Source organism: Poecilia latipinna, unplaced genomic scaffold (assembly GCF_001443285.1).
Source record: "Poecilia latipinna isolate Pla-1442-1.1 unplaced genomic scaffold, P_latipinna-1.0 Scaffold1056, whole genome shotgun sequence".
NCBI lineage: Eukaryota > Metazoa > Chordata > Actinopteri > Cyprinodontiformes > Poeciliidae > Poecilia > Poecilia latipinna.
In genome coordinates, this window is record NW_015113672.1 from 150,804 (window position 1) to 173,631 (window position 22,828).

A 22,828-nucleotide genomic window follows, 5' to 3' on the forward strand; every position below is an offset into this window, starting at 1 on the left:
TGAGTACTTTCTCCACCACTGTTGATCTTCCATTAGTATTATTTCCTGCTTCAATTGAAAATTCACTTTAGAAAACTGTTTAAGTGTAGAAATGTAGGAGCTGGTCCAAGTGGTTTGGGAGAGGGAAGTCTGGGCCTCCTAACTTAGGTTGCTACACCCGCGACCCAACTCCAGATAAGCGGAAGAAGATGGATGGATGGTTGGATGGTTCTTTATCTGCTAAAAACAATTGTCTCCTCCTCAGTTGCAGTTAACAGATGTGGGCAGACTTTGCACTCTCCTTTTCTTAGCACTTGTGTCTAAAAATGGGGTCCAACCGACCCCACATACGTAAAAACTTGTATCATTTGCCAGTCCTCTACGTTTGCCTCAGTCCTCGCACGCACAAGGGTTAAGAAAGCTTTTTTTTTTTTTTACAAAAAGTTAACAGGAAGAGGAGTGATAAAAGTTCAGCTTGTCTCTCCAGTGTTAATATCACAAACTTTCAACTGTACATAAGCAACTGTACATATGCAGCACCAACTCGGATCTGAAGTGCTCCCATTATGCCCTCTCAAAGGCCACAATAAAAACATTTACATTTTTCAAGTCTAAGGTTCACACAAATAGAAATGCTGATGACTCCACGTTGTGGCCATGCAAAAAAAGAAAAAAAAAAGAAAAGAAATTATGCAGCACAACACATATTTCCATGTTACTATGAAAAAACAAATTCAAACAGTTTGAGGATTTAAAAACCCTTCCATAATATTTCTGATCAGCCTGTCTAGTCTTTCATTAAGAGGATCTTAACATTTTTTTCCTGTTTCACTTTGGTGTATTTCTCCAATCAAATAAAATTCTCAATAAAGTATGTAAATGTTCTTAGTGTATATCCATATATTTATTTAATTATTTTTTATTCTTTATGTTGGTTGACACCCAGTGATCAACAAATTGTATCTTTATGCCTGTGCAATGTGTGATAATGCCTATGTTATGAGGTTGTGCTAACAGCACACACACACACACACACACACGCACACACGCACGCACGCACGCACGCACACAGCCACACAGATATATACAAACAGATAAATAACCTTTAAACAGAGAAGTATTTGTCCGTTCTGAGTTATTCATCCACCAACATTATGACTCGAACACTCTTTGTGCTGGGGTTTCTGCTCATCTGTGTCGCTGCAGGTGGGAAAATGAAAGTTTTTCTTGTTTCATTTGTTTTGAAAGTATATTTTGAAAGTAGTTTCTTTACAAAGTACAGCTGTAACTATTTCATTTCTATTTACAATGAAACCTGCTTTGATAAATTGTTTTATGCTGATCACTATGTTAAGGTCAAATTCTACAGTACAAACAAAAACATACAAAATGATCTAGATTCCATTTTATAATGCATAATACACTTTAGGTTAATTCACACTGACCCTGAGAGCTGGTTGTTATCTAAAACCTTGACATCATATATGAACTGTGATGCCAGCACTGTTATATGTCAGTTGGACTATTAAGGAAAACAAAACTTACTTTATTATTTTCTATAGATTCTGCTGGAAAGTCTGGACTCTTGAGAAAGGTAATACACATTTTAGAATTAAACTATTATCTATGTATAAAACTTACTATAACTGAACAAAATTTGATGTGATGTTGTTTTCATATGTTGGATAGACTTCTTGTCCTACTCGAAGGGTGAACAGGATTTGCCCAATGAACTTTGCCCCTGTGTGTGGCAGTGACGGAAACACTTACTCCAATATGTGTGTCCTCTGCACAAAGTGAGTACACACAGCCGCTCCACACTTGAAGGATTCACACATTAATTTTGTCACCTAGTCTGTCTCTTTGGAGAATAAAATGCATTAGTCACCACTTAGTGATCAACTAATACAAAACCAAAAGGTGTTCTACCCTGAACAAAAACCTAAATGCGCCATTTTTGTTTTTGTTCCCGTTTGATCGTGAGCTGAACTCAAAATGTTTTCCATGTATACAATAGAACTATTCCTCTTAAATATAGTTCATAACTGTTCTAAATTTATGTTAGTAGCTGCACTTCCACTGGCTAAGTAATTTGACATTTAGAAAATAAATTAGCTTAATATAAACATGCCAATTTAACAAAAAACACGACAGGAAGTAGCAGGAGGAGAAAAATGTGCCATGTTTTTTTTGAATGTTTATCACATGAACAAACTTGCATGTGATTTTAATTGTATTTCTTATTTGCTAAATTGTGTGTGTATGGTTTTTTTTACATTTGCAGAATATCAAACAAGATTTTGTACACATTTGTAATGGAATGGCAGCTACTGAGTGACTTTCTGACCTTTCAGCACACCCTGCAGTAAAACAAATCTGCACATTTCAGAATGTCCTCTTATTGTGGCCAGTCTAAAGCACACAGTGTGCACTCATGCTGTCTAATCAGCATCTTGATATGCCACACCTGCAAGATGAGATGAATTATCTTGGCAAAGAGGCAGAGCTCTCTAGCCCAGATTTAGACAGATTTGTGAAAAATGTTTGAGAGAACAATGTATATTGTGTATTTAAAAAAAGCTTGGATGTTTGGGTTCAACTCATGACAAAAAGGAGAAAAAACAATTGTTGCATTTATATTTTTAAGTGTAAAGAAATCTCTGGTTTTGTCTTTGGAAATACAACAGGATACATGTGAATCAACCCCTGAGAGGGACAGGAAGGTTTTTCTAGTGTTTTTCTACAATGAAGGAAAAAAGAGCAATTCTTATCCTGCATTCACACAAGTGTTCACCTTAGATATATTTTAAGCCTAGGAAAAATAACTTTTAATTGTTCATAAAAAAAATTGTTACTTTGTTTTGTTTTATAAATAACATTGCATCTGAATGAGTGAATCACAGCTATGCCATGTCTCAATTCTCTCCTCATGGAAACCAGAAAGGACATCATGTTCGTCAGGGAGGGACGCTGTTGATCTGTGCAGTTGATAAAATCAACACTATGAAGCAAACTGGAAAAATATCTACTCTTGTCACATTGTAATAAAGTCTAAATGTCTTCAATCTTGTGACCTTCTGGTTGTTTTTCTCGGTATTATACAATTTATGCTGTATGCTAGGTTAACAAGGAAGAGGCTAAAGAGTTACTAAGTAAATAAACTTTATATGTATGGCACTTTCACAGATTAAAAAAAGGATTTTACAGAAGTACAGATGTAGGCATAAATAGAATAGACCAGTACAGTGAGAACAGATGAGTAGAACAAAAGTAGAACATTTAACTAGAGAGGCTCTGGGATAAGGACAGAGTATTATTTGAAGTCCCAGAAAGCTTCATAAATCCTGAAATTGACAAATATACTTTAGTTTTTAATAAAAACATTTAGTAACACACTTAGCAATACAATAAACTACCATGACCTTTGAGCATTTTTACTGCACAAAATTAAAATTTTCTGCAGAGCAATTGTGGTTTCTCGGCAGGTCATATCGACATATTTCATGACTGAAAGAAGGATGAAATGAAAAATGTATATGGGGATTTTTAAATATCTGAAACCTAAGGTGAGCTAATTTTTTTCACATTTTTGCAGTGTTTTAAACTATTTCCCATTGCTCTAGGTACTTGTGAAAGGGTAGTCCATTTAAACCACCTCTGGGCCTGTTTGGCGAAAAAGTCAGATGATGCCACATATACTAGTATATGTGTGTGTTCAAATTAAACCTGTATTGTTTAATATGAACAATACGAGTTCAAATTAAAAGTTTTATTTCTAAGATAGCAAAAATTACTAAAATATTATTGTTTACTTTCAACAATTGTAAAACTATACTCTGAAATTACTTAAAAATTGCAGTATTTTATGGGTTATTGATGACGCTTCCTCCACTAGCATTACATTGTTGTACAAATCCAATTTGCATAACAGTAAATACTAAGGGAGAATATGCTTAAGCACAACTAAAACATGATGTGAATCTTGTTCACACTACTGTTCGCAATCTCTTTTACATCTTTTAAAAATGCTTAAACTGCAGCAACCCCTGAATGCCTGTGAGGGCACATGTGCAGCATTGCTTGAAATTAATTTAAAGGTTACCTCAAACAGCTTTTTCAATTGCCTAGCAATTAAAAAAGGCAATATTCTCCATACAGAAAATGTCTAGAAGCTGTCATAAGCAACACAAAGTGTCCTAAGTATTTAATACAGTTGTTATTCCTTGTGCTTTTCCACATTAACTTAATTCATGGACTGATTTATTTACACTTTTTGTGTGTGCGTTGTTACATAGATGCTATGTCAATTTTATATCAGTAATCCGACTGAAAACATAACTACTGAGAAAAATGTTGATGTGCCAGCTGTACAGAAAAACAAAGTGAAGAAAATAAACAAAAACTACAGTCGGGAGAAATTTGTTGTCAAAACATGATTTTTTTTATTAATGTAAAGAATAACTATTCACAATGGGTAACAGACTCAAACAGCTGTAATACTTAAAAATGTAAACAAAGAATAATATTGAGAATGAAAAGAGAAGAATCACCACCCTCATTCTGTCCTGCATTTCTCACAACTATTTCTGCTTCTCAATTTCTTCACTTATTTTCATCACATGTCTCTTAAATACACAAGCCTTTGTTCTCTACTTCAAGTTTCTAGCAAACATCTCACTGGGGTGGCGTAGCTTTGTTGTTGTGTCTGTTTTCCAGTGGAGAGATTTTTTTCTTCTTTTACATCTCTAAGTCTAAAAAATGGAAACTAAGGCCTGCTAAGCCTGTAAAGTGCTCAAATTCTTTAAAAATCAGGGGTTTCAAGCAAGAGGATAAAATCCTCAGTTCGTAGTTAGTGGATCCCAGAGATAATTGAAACCCCTTCCAAGATTTTATACAAGACAGAGCACCTGTAATTACAATCCACCATCAATTAAAATCCTGGATGATTCTTTTTTTTTTTTTTTTAACTATAAAGTCTTAAAAGCACAATTGAATTTACATGGTCCTCGTTTTTAGTCTGGCTGGTTGTTTAGCTGCTAAAAACTGTTGTCTCATCCTCAGTTGCAGTTAATAGATGTGGGCAGACTTTGGCAATTTTTCCACAGGATGAATGCAACTTGCAGTCTAGTTAAGAAAAGAAGGAGAGTGCACACTATTTTTTTTTTTTTACAACAACCCCAGTTGATAAGAGAAACAGGAATATATTTCAAACTGACCTGATGGATAAACGTTATAAAACACTCGTTTGCTTTTGTTGATCGGTCAGGGTTTAAAGTTTAGCTTTGTTTGGCACACAGACAGTTAGTTCACTCCAGTGTTAACATCACAAAATTGCAACTGTACATATTATCCATGCAGCACAGGCTCAGATCTGAAGTGCTCCCATCATACCCTCTCAAAGGCCACATCCAAAACATTTACATATTTCAGATCTAAGGTTCACACAAATAGAGCAGCTGATGACTCCACCTTGTGGCCGTGCAAAAAAAAAAAGAAAAAGAGAGAGAGAGGGCAGGATGAGCAAAGCCAGAAGAGCAGAATGCATGTCTTAACCAAACATAAGGGAACCACTATTTTTTTGTTTTGATTCTGACAATGAAGGACAACAGTTAAAAAACCCCCCACACACACACAACATTTCACAATAACCTATAACAAAACTATTTTCCATATGCTTTGTTGCATGTTGGTATTGGTCTTATACATTCCTTGGCAGCCTACATACATTGTTGTTTTTAATGGAGTGCTCAAGCTTGACGCTCCACCAGAATAGGCACTGTGCTGGACAATGTTAAGGACACCAAATACAAAAAAAAAGAAAAACCCACATTGGTTAGCAGTTTGAATTATTAGACAACCATGAGAAACAACTTAACCATGCTTGGCTAAAAGGATTTTTCTTTTTTCAGATTAGCAAAAGTTAAAACACAGATGATTGCACATTTGAGACTAAAACGGGATTTTTAGATGCTTACCTTTAACCATCTCTTGGATTATAAAACAACTGCGCTTGGTAACGAATAGAAATTGAGAAAAGGTTTGACCCTGAATAAAAGAAATGAGTCAGTCCATCTTTCAACAGCTGGCAGTGAATGATTCGAATGACTTTGTTTTTACAGCGTCATAAACTCTGCTGTCGCTTGCTTACAGGCAGTCCTGCAGACTGCTGCCGTCTGCTCCAAGGAATGGGGACGAAAACCTTCCAGATTTCGTTTCGCGTTATCCCCTACCAAAGTGTCTTATCCATGAAGTCAGTAACCTGGACTTTCCAGTTGAACGGAGAAATTCAGATCCTGCCGTCACTTCAAGTGTCTTCTTTCTTCCAGTCCACGTCGTGAAGAGGAGAAGCACCAGTCTCCAACCTCTACACAGCTATCTTCTAATCTTAAATATATATACGTTTATTTTACTTGCATTGATTTGCATTGAGTTTTTCATCGTTTCAGCGTCTGTCAAAAACCTGCCGTCGTTGCCTCCGTCGGAGGCTGTGCGATGAGACGCAGGTTCACTGAGACACGATGACAATTAAAAAAGACTAAAAAATAGAAATAAAAAAATGACCGTAGGTGGTCTCCCGCACAAGTCAATGGTCCACGTTTTTTTTTTTTTTTTTTTTTTTTTTTAGCAGGGAGAGAGGGTGAAGCATGATTCAGAAATCAGACACAGCTCTCTCTTGTCTTGCTGTCTGTGAGGAAAGAGTTCAGCTGGGAAAGGTCCACCACGACTGCATCCCGCTTGCTCAGGTGGATGTCTTTCAAGTGGTCCTCGTCACTTTGGTCCTTGGCGAAATTAACAAACACCTGAGAGAGGGGAAATGAAAAAATATATACAATTAGATATTGCTAGACTAATCTGAATTTTTTGCAGTGGCTGTTTTTGATTTCTATAGTGAGCTTCTCAGGGTGTCAGTAAAAAAGTGTGGTTTAGCAGCACAGGCACAAGATAAAAATGTAACTTGAACAAGTTTTCTATTGCTTCTCATTGATTCTTTTGCAGAGCAGCGCCATATTTTATCCAATTTCAGAATGTTGAACATGGCTGGCAGAGGGGCCCGTTAATTCAAGAACAGCCACTGACTTTGTGTTCGCTTGCTTACTTGGTCTAAAGTAGTCTGAGAGACAGAATAGTCCTCTATGCTGAGTGCCTCCTTGTTTTTGGAGAGAAGGGAGAAGATTCGGGCGAGGGAGGTGAGCGAAGAGGGGAGCTGGTACTGCAGCATGTTGCGGTGTTTCTCCTTCAACGTGCTCCCCGGCAGTTCCTGTTCTATGAACTCCATCACCAGCCGTAGGTCCGGGTCCGGCCCCGCCACGCGCAAGATGATGGTGTAGCCGTCTCCAAACCTGATGGAAGACATTTATTGTTTTAAGTGTGAATAACGGTGGAAAAAGAAATTTGAGTATGAAAACAATGCTTTGGGTTTACAGGTTTCACCCCTTATTTCGTTACCGAAACGGCATTTTTTTGTAATGAAAGGTTTCATTTGTGCATGCGTACCGGTTTTTAAGGTGCTGCACACTGCCCAGACAGCGGAACCTGCCGTTCACCATGATAGCCATTCTGGTGCAGAGTGCTTCACACTCCTCCATACTGCGACAAACGAAGAGAGAAAACATGTATTCAATACACAGACATAGGGAGGCTACAGAAATTGTTCATCGATTCCAATAGTTCAAAGAGATGCTTCGACTGACCTGTGGGAGGTGAGAACCACGGATCGTCCCTCTTTGATGATGCTCAGGATGGCGTTCCAGAGGGCCCGACGTGCCTTAGGGTCCATTCCTGTTGTTGGTTCATCCTGTTACAAAGGTGATAACATACGTTTAGCAACACATCAGTTAGTGCCACTATGAACATTGTCATCTTTATGTTTTATGATTAATATGTAGTTTCACTGACCAAAAACACAACAGGTGGTCCTCCTATGAGTGCAATGGCAGTGGAGAGTTTCCTCATGTTTCCTCCACTATAGCTCCCTGCTGCTTTGTCCACATACTTGATCAATCCCAGTTTCCGTATCCCCCACTCTGCCACCTAGTGGGGAAAAAAGAGTTTTGCTAAATGTTTTGACAAGCTTAGCATTTCTTTGTTTGATATACATGTTATCGGAGTAGGTTGGACATGAAAGACCAATGATGTGTGTTGCTGCTGACCTCGCAGACTTCCTTCTCAGGTACTCCTCTCAAGATGGCGTAGAACTCGAGGTGCTCTCTTCCAGTCAGAAGGTCGTTGATGGCATCAAACTGAGGACAGTAGCCCATGTTCTGATGCACCTCGTTTATTTCTGTGTTTACACTGAAAGGAGAGAAAACACACAAGAACATTAGTCTCCAAATGTTATTTTAGTTTTAAATGAAATAAGAATGCTTGTCTTGTTTCATACCTCTTGCCAGCTAAGTAGGCCTCACCGCTGGTCACATCTGAGTCTCCAGTCAACATTTTGAAGGTGCTGGTCTTTCCTGCTCCGTTGACCCCAAGCAAACCAAAACACTACAAGGGAAAATGTGTATCATTGAGTATATCTGCTACGATTATTTCCACACTTGCTTAATCTCATAAAAAAATACAAATATTCTTGCATGTTCCTCTGTATTATTTTCTGTAAACTGGAGCATACCTCTCCGGGAGGGATGCCAACACACAGCCGGTCCACGGCCGGCTTCTGTTTCCGCTTGTAAATCTTGGTGAGCTGCCTCAGCTCGAGAATGTCCAACTGTCCACCGCCGCTCAGGATCCTCTGTCGCTCTCTGGCAACGTCTTCATCCTCTTCTCCAATTGGTTTCAGATGGCCGGTGGAGGATCTGCGGAGTTTTAAAATAGGAGAGTTAAAATTTCAGCGGACTTGAGCTTCACAGCCTGAAATATAAACCCACAACTAATGTTTTCATTCGTGATGTCTGGGTAAGTGGTAGGTGAACTCGACTGATGACATGTTTTACCAACCTGGCTTTAAAGCAGAAGCGGTACTGGATGAGGACGGTGATGCAGAAGAAAATAACCCCCTCTATTGCCATGGCGAACAGGTTCTTTCCCACCATGTCCCAAGCCAGAGGAGAGCGAAACCGGTTTTCACCTATAACAGACATTTCGTCTCTTTAACGTGGCCTTTCATGAGACTTTTCTTGTCCTAGTCAATGATATGACAACAGGTCAAAGTAAAGACTCACCAAATCTCTCCAAAGCATCAGCCATGGCTTGATTCTTCACCATGTCAATCAGTCCTCTACCCAGGCAGAAGTGAGGGAAGATGAGGAACACATTCTTCAAGATGTCATTAATACCACCGATCTCCTGAGAGAGGAATGCAATTAATGCCAATTTAACTTCCTAATGTTTAAAAAAAAAATCCTACAGTCTGAAACTCATAACATTTACTTACATTACTTCCAAACAACTCCAGGACAAACGTGGACACACTGCCATTGATTCCAATCAGTATGTTGACACTGGTTAGAACTACGTAGGCAGTGCTGGGGATCTTAAAGAAGAAAGAGGCTGGGTACATCAGAGGGGTGATTGACCACCTGGTAAAAGAAACAAAACGTAAATTTACATGAAGTCCTTGAATGTGGTTGAAGTGAAAAGCCCCAGTGTAGAAAGTTTGTCCAAATTACCCATAGAGGAGAAGCAGCAGAGCCAGTACTGGTAGATTGGTGGAAGAAACATAGGCTTCTTGTTGGAAACAGACAAATATGATGATCACTAGCGTAGCTGGAACGACGTAGTTACACTGCGAGAAGGAAAAGGAAGAGGAGGACCTTTCAGTATTTCCACCTGGAATATTTTGCCACTCGAGTGGTGTTGCCTTTGTAATGTCTCACCATATCCCAAATAAAGTTGGCCAGCCAGTAGAGCAAGGGTTGCACCCCACTGATGAACTGCATATGCTTGGCCTTTGTTACTCTCTCCTGGATGAGGAAGACCACAAAACTGGCAGGGACGAAGGACATGGCGAAGATGACGCAAATGGACACCAACACGTCCACAGACGTCGTCATCCTAAAACCCAAGAAGTAAGAATTGTAGGTCGGGAAAATTTCCGCTTGCGTTCATGTGGCAAATTGATCATGATGCTCACAGTGCGACTTGTGAGAGCTGCTCCTTGGTGAGGTTTAGTGGATGGTTGTAAGCGGTGATGCCAAACTTCGTCGGGTCTTGACCAGGTTTGAGACTTGACCGTAGAATGGCGTTGTTCATCACGTTGAGGAAGGAGCCAATGCTGTGCCAGCCCTTGTTGTTAAACCAAATCTAAAGGAGAGGGGGGGGGGATTTTAAACTTGGATTTAAAACCATTGTCTTAGAGATGAACTGTTTATAACCAATAATTATTTAAACAGCACCAATCAAAATATAATGAAGTGTGAAATACAAAAAACATATAGAGTTTCTAACCTTAACGTTATTCTTTGTGTCCAATCCTTGGATAAAACCAGAGAGACTGCTGAAAAAACGAAAGGCTGCCGTTCCCTAAAGGATGGATGAGGCAGAAAGGAAAGGAGAGAGACAGAGAGAGTTGTGTTTAGAAAATATGTAAACTGGCATAGTTGGCTTAAATTTCAAGATTTACTACATCTCTATAATCATAAACCAAAATTATCTAGGATCCATGCATATTTTGTTTTACCCTGAGTAACAAAGACCGAAATAGAAATTTCCTTCAGTAAAACCAAACTGGTTCTTTATAATTAGAATAATCTTATTATTCTAATCTAATTCTTACCTCTTCAGGTTGGAAGAGTTGCCTCAGTTGCACAACAGCTTCATCAATATCACCTGTATGGGACAAAACATGGGAACCTCGGGCGCCCAGAGAGAATCCACCGTATCTGTTATGGAGAGCAAACATTTTTACATCAGTGCAGCTCACAGCAGAGAAGCACTCAGATCAATGTTTTCTTTTTTTTTTTTAAAGACTCATGACGTCTTAGAATGTACCTGAACTCGTTGACCCAGATCTTGTTATTCAAGCTGTAAAAGGGGAAACCATATAATGAAAGGCTATAACTTATAAGTTAGAAATGTGACATCAGAGGAAAGAACGGTAAGAGTCTTTACCTCTTGCCGATGATCTGAGCGTAGGTTTTGACCAGGTAGTCCGACACGTTTCTACCAGTCAAATTCTGCAGCGTGTCTTTGTCACTGATCATCATCTGGATACAAAGACAAATCATGGTACTTCATTACTGTGTGCCAAGTTGAGTTTGTGCGTGTTGCACTTTTGATGCCATAGCTGAGTCTGTGTTCAGATTTTTGTTGGTTCTACTGACCTGTGGTGGTGGAAGTCCACCGGCCCCGGCGGGACACTCGGGCAGCATCCTCTTACGGCCTTCACAGCTGCACTCACACAGTGGAGACGGGTTCTCCATGGTCCAGTTGCCTTTGTCGAATATATCACTGACACTTTGAGGAACTGGAGGGAGCGTCCAATCATCCTCCACCTCCACACAGGGAGTGTCCCTGGAGCACGCAGAGAACAACATTTAAGTTTTTAGCTCAACTTTTACATTTCTAATTACTACATCGTTTTGATTTTTGTTTTACTGAAGTTAACATTTTCTGGATATAAAATCTCCATGAATAAAGTTACTCTTTTCCCACTTACGGTATGGGCTCTCCTTCCATGCATCGTGTTCCAAATCCTGGTTTGTCCATCAAAGCTGCCAGTAGTTTGTGGTTGTGGGGTTCTTCAGGCATGTCATTGCTGCAAAGGCAGAGACAGAACACTTTAACTAATGGCATTTCTTACATTTGATATACAAGAAATAGCTCACTATAAAATCCTTCATATAATTTCTTCATCATCTACATCTTTTAGCGGCACTTTAAATAATAATTCTTACCACCGTCATGTAATCCTTTACATCTATGTACACCTCTTAATGAAAAAACATTATTCACTCATTCATACTGTTTCTTTTTTCTTTTTTCCCCTCTTTTGTTCTCAGAAACGAAAGCTTAAACACCGCTGTGACAAAATGCTATCTAGAATTACACAAAGAAGGTTTACATTTTTTCCAAAAGAATGCCAGATATCAGGACAGAGGTTGATAACATGGGAGTGACGCCCCACCTGATGAAGGTAAACTGCTCTCCATACATGCTGGGATGCAGAGGCAGACTCGGGTATTTCCCAAACGGAGGAACAATGAGGCTGAACACAAGTGCAATGCACACAAACACTGCTGGCAGAACAATCTGAAAAACATGAACCAGAACAATGCATTTAAACTTCAGTGCAGTAAAATGGGCATGGTGTAAAATAATTAACTTAGTAAGTTGTGTTAATGATAAGAGCACCACAACTTTAACCACAGCACACCTGAGCGAAAAAGCCTTTCCTAGAGCGGCGAGCGTACAGGAACCGTTTCCACAGGAGCGCGACAAACTGCTGTCTCTTCAGACTCCAGCCTTTGACCTGATATGAACCTTTGCCATCTGTTCCACCGAGCCAATCAGTCTCACGAGATTCTGCACAGAAAAGACACATTGTCAGCAAACGTAGAAACAAGATAAATGTGTTCTCCGGTTTTGCAACAGCAATGAAACTTGTAGATATTGCTAAAAGCATGCATCTGTTCCAGTGTTGTAACAGCAGCACATGAGCCTCAGGTTGCCTGGGTTTCTGTGCAATGTTTCAGATTTTTGGCATATTTTTCAAATGCACAATGCCCCTCCGTATTAAAACTGAAAGATTTGTCATTGCTCTGCGTGGCGGGCAATTAAATTCTACCTGGGTCACCTTCAGAGTCATTGAAGTCAAAGTCATCCTCGGTGAAGGGCTTCAGGCAGCTCTGGTGGTCTCCAAAAGCGTGTCGCCGTCGGGTTCTGGTTGGTACCACTCCATCTACAAAAACACCAAAGTATACTTGCTTATTTTTACTCTACTCAGTGCTTGTATTTGTTTTTCATTTTTGGTTTCATTTGCAGTTGCTGCATTTAAAACATCGTAAATCTCACCTGAAAGCTCAACAGAATCAACACCGCTATCTTCTGCCACTTTCAGGAAAATCTGCCGCATCAAAAAGAAACAAGGTCAGTTTAAGGGTTCACTTGAGATTCAATGAATGTTAGCTAAAAATGGATTAAAGGGTTAAAAAAGCAGCCCCTACCTCTTCCAAGGTGGTGTCAGAAATTCCGTAGCTTGAGATTCCTAAGTCAGTAAGTCGATCATCAAGCTCATGGAAAAGCTCAACAAAGGCGCCGTCTTTAGCTGACTGGTATGGCAGGACGTAGGTGAGCTCATGTCCGAGATCTTCCACCAGACGAGCCTCTGAGACGTGCTTGAAAATCACACTGGAGATGAGGGAGACGTCTAATGGGAAAGATGAGCAGGAAAAAAACGAGAGAGAGAGAGAAAGGTGGGTGAATATCATTTTTGAATTCTTATATAGAAAAATTAACCTTCCAGTTCTTACCAATAGTGGTAGTCTCACTTTCAGGTTCGCTGCCAAGGCCAGCATCTGAACTGCTCTCTGATACGCTGTCCTCCTGAAAAAAGTGGGGGTAAAAAAACCTTAATAAATTCATCTTTATGTTTTGTTAAAGCAGGCTAGTAAGCATAAAAATGTCTTTTCGGTTACCTTCTCTGTCTTTTTCATGTAGGAGACGGTGCTGGCAGAATTCCTGCAGGACTGTAGAGACAGGTCGTAGTCTCTCTTGACCAGCGTCAGATAGTAGCCGGTTCCCAGGTGAGTCTTCAGGAAGAGAGAGGAGCCCACGCAGCACAGCTTGCCATGGGAAATGATAGCAATACGGTCGCCCAGGATGTCAGCCTCATCCATGTGGTGAGTGGACAGGATGATGGTGCGGGCTGAAAGGTGCATAAAAACACAAGGTCACTCACTACAACGCTGCCGTACTAAAGGCCTTTGGCCGACTTTTACATATATGACACACAAAAATAACATTTGTTTCATTTACCTTGTCTGTATTTGAGGAGCAGATCCCAGATTCCCCTTCGTGCGTACGGGTCGACACCAGCAGTAGGCTCGTCCAGAATGACAACCTTAGAACCTCCGACAAACGCCAGCGCTACCGACAACTTCCTCTGCATTCCACCTGCACAAAAAACATGTGTTCCAAATTTAAACATGTGCAAAACAAACAATTTAAGTGATGAAAATAAGTGATGAAACCTGAAACTAGGAACCGACCTGACAGAGTGTTGGTGCGAGACTTTCTCTTGTGTGGCAGTCCGACATCGTTGACGATCTGTTCCATTTCAGCCTTCACCTTCTCTTCAGGCAGACCTTTCAGGCGAGCGTAGAACCAGATGTGCTCCTCAACGGTCAACCTGATTCACGGCAAACCAACAAACAGCACAAACGCTTGAAATACGATAAAGGGGGCCCTAAGTGTGCTAAAGTGTTTTCCAGTTAAAGTGCATACATACATGCTGAAAAGCACATTGTGCTGCGGGCAGACCCCCAGGTTCTGCCTGATGGTGCTGAGCTCGGAGCGGATGTCCTTGCCGAGGATGTAGGCGGTGCCAGAGGTGGGTGGGAACAGTCCGGTCAGGATTGACCTATCGCAAACAGAACGTGGTCACCACTTTGAAATGAGTCGTTTGCATTTTTTCCAGTTGGTAAATGCACTGAACTTGTGAACGTACATGGTTGTAGTCTTGCCAGCTCCATTGTGGCCGAGGAAGGAGGTGATCTGGCCTTCGTAGAACTTAAGGGTCAATCCGTCCACAGCCAGCTTGTTTCCATGGCTGTAGATCTTCACCAGGTTTTCAATGTAAACACCCGGGTCGATGTGGCTTGGGTCCTCCTCGATGCACACAGCTGTAGATGTGATGAAATCAAGAACAACATATTAGCGATAAGCAAAGGCTTCTCTTGCAGTTTGGTATTACTTAGGATTGTATTTGCTGTACCGTCAGCATTGCCCTTCTTGGACAGAGGAGTATTAATGTTTTGATTCTCCTTCTCTCCGCACCAATATGTTCTTGTGAAAGGGAAATACCAAGGCCTGGGGATCCCGTACTGACCTGCAACAAAATTATGCATTTTTAAAATGACTTATATTGCACAGATTACATCAGATTTTTTAAGAAAAATCAAATTTTTTTGTGCTTCTTACCAGGAAAAACGGCTTCGATATACCAAGTCATTATTCCGTACAGCACTGCGTCGAACAGCATGAGGCATATGGAGGTGGTCAGGTTGTAGCTGTCCTCCTCCAGGGGGCTCGCTAGAAGGTTAGACCACTGGATTCCCACACCTTGCTCCTCAAACAGGGCAAAGTACTCGCAGCCGAAGCCAAAAGCCACAGGGGACAGAAGACTCTGAGAGAGAAACACAATATCCACAGTTTACATAGCAGGAATTCCTGGGATCCCTGTGTATCACGCTAGGTTTAAGATATGGATGTACGGTGCCAACAACTTTTATTGGAAACACAAGTAAAGGTTGTGTAACAATCATTTTTACTGCAGTAATTTAAGATCACACTGAAGCAACACCTAGAACCATGTGCTCTGTAAAATATTAATTTATTTTTTACATGTCCTTACCAGTGGTATCACTGAAACGCATGGGACTGCGTTTATTCAGGTGTAATGAAATCTATCTCACTCACCACTACAAGTTTTGCTCCAAATCCCACGTAATCCTGCCAAGCAACACACAGAACGTAGGGCAGGTAGAGGGTGAAGTATATTATTCCTCCGCAGGCCGCCGCCAGGTTGGCACGAGAAAACAGAGTGCTGATCAGAAAACACTGCATGATGGTTACAACACCGAAGGATCCCAGGAAAAGAAACACAACGCCTGAGTCGCTGTACGGCAAAAGGTTTCCCATCTGAGAAAAGAGTAAAAAAAAAAATAATAATAATCTCACGTTTTCCACTATTTTAAATGATAGAAATAATGCATGTGCTTGTCTTCATCAACACACACCTTCAGCAACATCACCAGTAAGCCGGCGCTGATCAGCAGGGGGATTAAACTGCTGATGAACCAGCTCAGCCACAGGGTGCCGTTGTTCAGTCCCATGATCCTCATGGTCTCCTTCAGCCGCGCCTCCTTCTCATACACCACGCCTTTGATGATGATGGCCACAGAGTACATCCAAGCTAACGTCATGAACAGAGGCATCGACCGGCTCATAACTCGCAGGAATCTGAAAGAAAAAAAAAAAAAGGGAGTGAAATGTTTAAGGTACAATCCTGCCAGATCTTTGTAGATGAAAAGTTTTTTTTTAGTACAATCACTTACATATCATCAACGTAGCAAGGGTAGGGCATCTGCTGGATGTAAATGCCCGTCTTCTCCTCAATACCAGTGATGGCTCGGATGATTCCTTGCTCAATGACGTCCTGCAGGTAAGAAAATCCGCCCCAGACGTAGCGCAGGTCCTCAAAGGGGTCTGCTCTGGGACCAGGATCCCAGTATCTGCAAAGTGACGAAGGAAGTAAATGTGAAAACTGTCAAACAAACAAACAATCTAAGATTAAAAAAAAAAATATATATTTCCCGTCGCCACTCACCCGTCTTTGATCTTGTTGGTCCTCTCCACGTTATCGATGTCCATGCGGATTTTGTAGTTGATGTTGGGCGGCAGGTCGGTGCTATTGGGAGCGATGTCGGGAAACACGATTCCCGCCCAGAACTTCTGGTTATCCAGAAGACCCATGGACTTGTTGACCAGGCGTTCCTCGTTGGGGACCGACTCCAGTTTGTCCAAGTTCACACACTAAAAGAAGAGGGAGTTAGAAAACGAGCCGAAGAAATCAGGCAAGTAGGGAAAGGATATAATGAGAAAATGTTGCTGCAGTGATTCAGAATTTTTATTGTTATATTGTTGTGCCAATAAAACTATAAGAGGTCCAATTAACTGTTATGTGATTTACTGTTATTACTGTTTAACCTATTTTGTTGAGTTATCTTCTTAATGATAAAACAGTTTATGAACCTTTTACAGTTCACAAAGTTCATTCTGAGTTTAAAACAGAGTAACCACAGAATTTTTTACCTGATCTGTTCAGCCCTCCCACAGATCAACCCTTCATTTGTTTATCTAACATGAGCTGAATTTTACCACATTTCTTCATTCCAACTTTCATAAACATTAAACATTCAGAAGAGCAAATTCAGATAAATACAGCATAGAAACCACTAAAGGGTGAAGTTTTATGAGCTGTAATATTGATTTTACTGCAACAAACGACCGTATATATAGATTATAGGATCTCCTTAAAGAAAGTCAGTAGGTCACTGGGTTGTTTGGAGTGGAACATTAGTCAGAGGTTGTAAAAGTTGGAAATGGATACATAACTGATTATATTTGTTTTTAATCTACAGTGTTAGAAGGAAATGGAAGACTAATAACTTAAAATATACGTGATCAAACATGACATGAAAAGAAATAATAGAAATCAGATCATTATGAAGGTGGAAGCAGATATTTAAAGAACTTTCCTGAGACCAAAACAAGTACAGAGAATAAGCGCTGACTAACAGTGGGAGGATTTATGGCTGACCTTGTTTTATTTAAGTGATACAGATCACATGGCTTTGAGTTTGATGAAGCATGTGAAGCAGAAGAACATTTAATTTCAAGGTTTGTATTAACAGCTGTGCTGGTATTTGAGGTCAAGCAAAATAGTTGGAAAAATTAATGACGATTTTACAGGGAGATGACCTAAAAACATAATCGGCATTTAACGCCCTTTTCCCCAGTCGTTGGTTTTCTTATTGGTTTTATCCAAAGACAGAGAAAGTTTTTCAGACTACTTCAAGAGTCATGAATCTCTGATTTACTGACAGGATCTTAAACTAACAGTAATATAATTTCCCATTTAAACCCTGGGGGTAAAAAAACAAGATTATGTAAAAATGTAGTTTAATGGTCTAGATTTCTGTTTTGTTGCCTTGCAGTGGAAAAGTAAAATAAAATCCATAAGTCACTAACCTCCATGAACTGTGAAATAGTCTTTATGGCACGGTCGGTTTCATTGAACGCGTCTCTCCATGTGTAAGCTGACCCTGAAGGCCTGCGGTCCTCTGAGACTTTTGTGAGGAAGTCCGCCACATCGGACACACTCCACTCGGTCTCACTGAGCTGAGCGTCCAGGAAAGCGGCGCCGGTGTTGCTTTGGAGCAGGGACTGGAAGAAAAACAGAATAGTTTAGATGATTTATGTCTAGCAACTGTGTAAAAAAGGAAAACCTCTGAATGGTTACTGCATTCCTTCTGGTTTCAGAGAGCAGCTGCTTTGTGCTCTATTTTCTACCAGTTGCAAGTGAATTGTTCTGATACATGTTGTTCTGATAAATATAATAAAAAAGTATTTTTCACAAGTTCATCTTTTTTGTTTTTTTATTGAGAAAACATCTTTGTTTGAATGTTAAATAAAGTACCCCAGGGGTGGGGGCTTCTACAGTAAATACGTTACGGACAAAAACAAAAATAATAGAAGTTTATCTTTAACTCCTAGAAAAATGTACAAGGTACTTTACAAGCATACACCACTAGATGGAGGTGGTGTTTAAGCAGTTTGTTAAGGAAAGAAGGCGGCGAAAATTGGGTAAAAGTTCCCATCAATAAAACAACCACATTATGAGCTCTATGCCCACTAAAAGCTGCTCATCTAAACTGAGGAAGTGGAGCAATAGCTCTGTGTGGTTGACTCTCTGATATTAATGTGTTCAGAGAATGCAGGGTTTGATTTTGTACTTGGAACATGTCTGTTTTTAGGATTGGTTGTATTATTTTTTTTTATTATTATCCATCTTTCCTTGCTGCCCTAGAACTTGAAAGTGACCCAAAAAGAAAACAAACTCAGGATAAATAATTACATACATGCCCTCAAGTTGCCTGAATTTTATTTGGGGCTGAACAGAAAGGAACACTAGGAACACAGCCATGTTTTGTCTACAAAAATGATGTCAGTGTACATACTCACCCTGACCAAGTCCATCTCGTCGCTGTTCTCCATGAAGCTCCAAAATTTAGGTTTCATTTCTTCCCACATGCCGCCCAGATCTCTCAGCACCCCCAGCTCCTGGAAGGTCTTGTTGACCTGCAAAATTAAAGCTTTTAGGTCAACTTTTTCTTACTGGAGGTATTCTGATAATGAGCTTTACTGTGAGGGATCTGTTGTACCTCGTGGATGATCCTCTGTGTTGCTGGAGTGTCTGGGGTGTACAGGATCTTCCCCATCAGAAGAGGTTTGAGGGCTCTCCAGATCATCCTGGAAATGGGGCTGGACTCCAGGTTCTTCATTAGGTTGTTACAGTAAGGAGCTAAAAGAGAAACACAAACCGCAGTTTGAGTATTGAACAAAAACAACTATTTTATATTTAAAACAAATACCAGGATGCTTACTTGAAGAGTTGTCATAGGTGGAGATGGGCTCACTGTCGCTGTCGTTGCCGTGGTGTCCGAACAGAGCCTTGTAATTGTTGTCTTCATACCAGTTGAGGGATTTGATCTTCAGGCCGCCTCCCTCTGGATGTCCGCAAACGATACGTGACACGGCCTGGTACATCTGCTTCGGAGAACCTGTTGAGTTTGCAGTCAGGTACAGGATCTCCTTCCTCATGTCTTTCCAGCTCTTCATGCTGGCAAGCTGTCGAGAGAGAGACGCAAACATTAAGCTTAGGGAGAGAGTAAAGCTAATTCCAAATATTAAACTGGATGGATTCACTTAGAAAGCATAGTTTAGTCATGTTTTTACTTGTGCTGTATTTTACTTGTGATTATAAGTTGGTCATTTTCAACACAATTGGAGCTTATTGGTGACCGACCAGTTGGAAATTCAGGGATCAGATATTTTTCTGGTCAGTCTTTGCACCCCATAGAGTTATATGGACAACTGATAGAACACTCAAAGTTTGCTTTTTTCAATATCTGTGAGTTGTTTTTTTCCAATGTTTTTAAAAATAGATGATTTTAGTCAAAAATTATGCCCAAAATTAGTCCCTTTGGGCATAAAAAAAGATTATCTCACTGTTTTATTTTTTTCTCTGTGCTTACGGTTTCAGTTTCCCCCAGTTTTTCACACCTTTTTTCACACCTTCAGGAAACCTCAAAAGTCTCAGTTTCTCCTGTACTGAAGCTGACAGTCAAGATGCGAGACATAAAAATCCACATCTGGCAGGTTCTCGTTTGCCACAGCTCGATTTAAAACAGTCGTCATGCGTACAGTGCGTGTACATTCGATACATGTAGAGAAGCGCAGCTCTGAGGGGTGGAGACACTTAACACTTGACCGTCTGCCTGACTAAGATAAATTTAACTGCTGCTCCCAGTCCTCCGAGCGTGCGTGTGTGAGAGAGGGTCTGCGCTGCTTTTAAGGGAAGAGCTTAGATAACACGTAATGCGAGTCAGCACAGTGTCTTTCATCAGAAACAGCCATCATGCCGAGTGTTTATGCCACAGCAACAATGTTGTTGCTCTGCAGCAAATCAACAACTCACAAACTGATACTTGTAGGCCAACGCAGAGGCAGAAATATGCGCGTTAAAAACTGGAAAGAATCCTGATGCTTGGAACAAAACAGCACACAGCCCTCCTCTTTGTTCGGGGATTTCTTGATAATGCGTGAAAAGAACTTATGTCTGAATTGCAGTCTTTGTCTGAAATTGGCATAAACTCTGTAGTTGTGTTTGTCTCCAATGGAGAGCAATTTGAGTTTTTGTCACATTTTGGTTTTCTTCAGTGTGAGAAATGGGAAGCGGGGTTTTATACCGTCAGCACTCAGCAGTCATATGAGTTCTGACATCACCGGGTTCACCGCACAGCAAGGTTACCGTAGGTCAAGTGATAAGTCAGCACAGGTTTAACTATGTTTCCTAGTGGTTCAACTAAACATGCAATCAGGGATTCAACTCGTGACAAGAAAGGAATGAAAGAAGGATGAATAACAGGGAGATCTCACCCATTTAACAAGTATGGGTGGAAGGATGGAGGGGTAAGAACTATACCCGATAAGAAAGAAAGAAAGAAAGAAATAGAGTGAGAGAGGAAAGAGAGAAAGAAAAAAAACAGAGGAAAGAGAAAAAAGAAAGAGGAAAGAGTAAAAGAAAGAAATAAAGTGGCTGTGTTAGAAGCAGGAGGTGAAACCAGAGGGAGGGTTGAGAACAAAGAGAGGTTACTCTCGGTCATTTCTCCCAACAGGCAAACCTCTGCTGGCTCCACAAGTAGAGCGCTATTATCCTGACATTTATTCACAACTCTGCACTCGCAGACAAAGAAACACATGCACGCACAGGCACATATGGCCAAGATGATATGCAAACATCCAGTGTTTCCTGGTTGTTGCATAACAGAAAACAGTGCTGCTTACATATTCATATATTTATGGGTCTATTTTTTCCCATGGCACTTAAAACAGATATTCAAAACTTGAGAAAGTGAGAGCCAGTCTCTCTGTTACTGTTTAAACCCGGTTTACCTTGCAGCTGAGTCTGCAGCTACATCAGGGTAACCTCGTTTCCTGCAGTTTCATCTGAAATAGTGCATGGCGTGAGTGTGTGTGTGTGTGTGTGTGTGTGTGTGTACAAATGCTGCATGCTATTTTACACTCGCTGCTCATGAGGTTTTCTGTGTGTTGTGGCAGATGCTTACATTTGTCGTTCCACTTAAGAGTACCAACATCCTCTTCGTGACAACCTTTCTCACACAAACAAAGTGCAACCTTCTGAGTGACACGTCTTTATATCACCATGTGCATGTAGGTGAATTTGGACGCCAAAACTGTGTATGTAGGTCTGTGAGAATGAGCGTTTTTCTTGGGAAGTAGATCATTTTGTCATTCCCTTCAAGACAAACTCCCACGCTAACTTGGCGAGGTGGCTCGATGAGCAATACCTGCTCTATACAAGAATGTAGATGTCCTGAACTGCACGCACATGGAAAATAAAACTGGGATGCAGATAGGCAGAAGAACAGAATTGTCCCAGAGTAACCTCAGCTCACAGCCTCTGTGAGGTTATTAAAGTTCAAGTTTCCACTCCAGCACACAGCTATGTAGACAAGAGCTTCTCAAAGGCTGATCACACAATGAAATTTTAACAAGCATAACAGATACTGAACACATTTTTCCAAGAAATCAGAGTATATTAAGTTAACTTTTGATGTGTTTTGGAGAATGCAAGACTTTTTTTTGGCTTGATTTTTGCTGGAAATTGAATAAAACTGCAAAGAATGCGGTGTAGAGGAAATTTTGTTTTTTTCCACCAGGAATGGCAAATGAGGCTATCTGAGGTTGTTTTGATAAGAAGAGCAGTGAGGGAAGCAAAATAATGGTCAGCAGAAAAACTGAACACTGATTCCCTTTCTACTGCTGTATTAGGGGCTGACTGGCTGGAAAATGTCCACCTGATGACTCAAATGAAGTTCTCACACGTAGCCCTTTCAATACACACACACACGCATGACCACAAGAAAGCAACCAGTTTGATACTGGATTTGATCTATGTTGTGTTGAGTATTATGTTTATACACCAGGACTTCATCACGGTGTTAAAAAGATTTATAATAATCTCTTTGGTTAGAGTTGCAAGTCGTAAATTTCAAGAATGATGATCTTAAAAAAGGACTCAAAAAGTCTTTAATCAAACATTTTTAATTGTTCTCAATAACATTGTTGGTAGAATTGTGAAAAGTCACATATAAATCAGCTAAGGACATTATTTAGATATTATGACTGCAAATCTAAATGTGCCAGAATTATGTAGGATGCTTCCTATGATTTTAATCATGTTGTGTATCTAAAAAAACACTGAACTGAATATGTGGCATGACATCTTTGTTATTCCTATCCTGTTTATTCTGACAGCTTTCCTAAAATATGAAAAGAAAATAATCCCATAATTTTATATTTTTAACATTCTCTTTCGCTC

The 22,828-nt window shown here is 40.3% G+C and overlaps 1 protein-coding gene and 1 long non-coding RNA gene across 4 annotated transcripts in view; one reads left to right on the top strand and one right to left on the bottom strand.

Annotated features, from left to right (window-relative positions):
- Positions 1 to 1,114: 1,114 nt before the first annotated feature.
- LOC106959215 (uncharacterized) lies at positions 1,115 to 5,531 on the top strand. Its single transcript, XR_001427300.1, has 4 exons — positions 1,115 to 1,185; positions 1,542 to 1,573; positions 1,669 to 1,775; positions 2,920 to 5,531. It is a non-coding gene; the product is annotated as an uncharacterized LOC106959215 (long non-coding RNA).
- A 1,044-nt stretch (positions 5,532 to 6,575) lies between these two features.
- LOC106959213 (ATP-binding cassette sub-family A member 1-like) overlaps positions 6,576 to 22,828 on the bottom strand; it is a 31,533-nt gene continuing 15,280 nt past the window's right edge. The window contains exons 9-49 of one of the 3 annotated variants that reach the window (XM_015051618.1): positions 19,308 to 19,551; positions 19,086 to 19,225; positions 18,886 to 19,002; positions 17,893 to 18,087; positions 16,469 to 16,674; positions 16,197 to 16,373; positions 15,879 to 16,101; positions 15,559 to 15,780; positions 15,061 to 15,265; positions 14,855 to 14,968; positions 14,588 to 14,762; positions 14,369 to 14,500; positions 14,130 to 14,269; positions 13,897 to 14,034; positions 13,557 to 13,786; positions 13,392 to 13,461; positions 13,086 to 13,288; positions 12,934 to 12,985; positions 12,707 to 12,820; positions 12,296 to 12,444; positions 12,047 to 12,171; positions 11,579 to 11,677; positions 11,244 to 11,433; positions 11,032 to 11,126; positions 10,912 to 10,944; positions 10,697 to 10,802; positions 10,369 to 10,443; positions 10,055 to 10,224; positions 9,798 to 9,975; positions 9,591 to 9,706; positions 9,356 to 9,500; positions 9,144 to 9,267; positions 8,920 to 9,049; positions 8,594 to 8,777; positions 8,360 to 8,466; positions 8,130 to 8,271; positions 7,876 to 8,010; positions 7,671 to 7,774; positions 7,474 to 7,566; positions 7,076 to 7,319; positions 6,576 to 6,779 (exon numbers count right to left, since the gene is read on the bottom strand). In XM_015051618.1, coding sequence (XP_014907104.1) covers positions 6,636 to 6,779; positions 7,076 to 7,319; positions 7,474 to 7,566; positions 7,671 to 7,774; positions 7,876 to 8,010; positions 8,130 to 8,271; positions 8,360 to 8,466; positions 8,594 to 8,777; positions 8,920 to 9,049; positions 9,144 to 9,267; positions 9,356 to 9,500; positions 9,591 to 9,706; positions 9,798 to 9,975; positions 10,055 to 10,224; positions 10,369 to 10,443; positions 10,697 to 10,802; positions 10,912 to 10,944; positions 11,032 to 11,126; positions 11,244 to 11,433; positions 11,579 to 11,677; positions 12,047 to 12,171; positions 12,296 to 12,444; positions 12,707 to 12,820; positions 12,934 to 12,985; positions 13,086 to 13,288; positions 13,392 to 13,461; positions 13,557 to 13,786; positions 13,897 to 14,034; positions 14,130 to 14,269; positions 14,369 to 14,500; positions 14,588 to 14,762; positions 14,855 to 14,968; positions 15,061 to 15,265; positions 15,559 to 15,780; positions 15,879 to 16,101; positions 16,197 to 16,373; positions 16,469 to 16,674; positions 17,893 to 18,087; positions 18,886 to 19,002; positions 19,086 to 19,225; positions 19,308 to 19,551 — 5,985 coding nt within the window. In that variant the 3' untranslated portion in view covers positions 6,576 to 6,635. Of the gene's footprint in view, positions 6,780 to 7,075; positions 7,320 to 7,473; positions 7,567 to 7,670; positions 7,775 to 7,875; positions 8,011 to 8,129; positions 8,272 to 8,359; positions 8,467 to 8,593; positions 8,778 to 8,919; positions 9,050 to 9,143; positions 9,268 to 9,355; positions 9,501 to 9,590; positions 9,707 to 9,797; positions 9,976 to 10,054; positions 10,225 to 10,368; positions 10,444 to 10,696; positions 10,803 to 10,911; positions 10,945 to 11,031; positions 11,127 to 11,243; positions 11,434 to 11,578; positions 11,678 to 12,046; positions 12,172 to 12,295; positions 12,445 to 12,706; positions 12,821 to 12,933; positions 12,986 to 13,085; positions 13,289 to 13,391; positions 13,465 to 13,556; positions 13,787 to 13,896; positions 14,035 to 14,129; positions 14,270 to 14,368; positions 14,501 to 14,587; positions 14,763 to 14,854; positions 14,969 to 15,060; positions 15,266 to 15,558; positions 15,781 to 15,878; positions 16,102 to 16,196; positions 16,374 to 16,468; positions 16,675 to 17,892; positions 18,088 to 18,885; positions 19,003 to 19,085; positions 19,226 to 19,307; positions 19,552 to 22,828 lie in introns of all 3 variants that reach the window. The other 2 variants (XM_015051619.1, XM_015051617.1) reach the window with 2 other exon arrangements.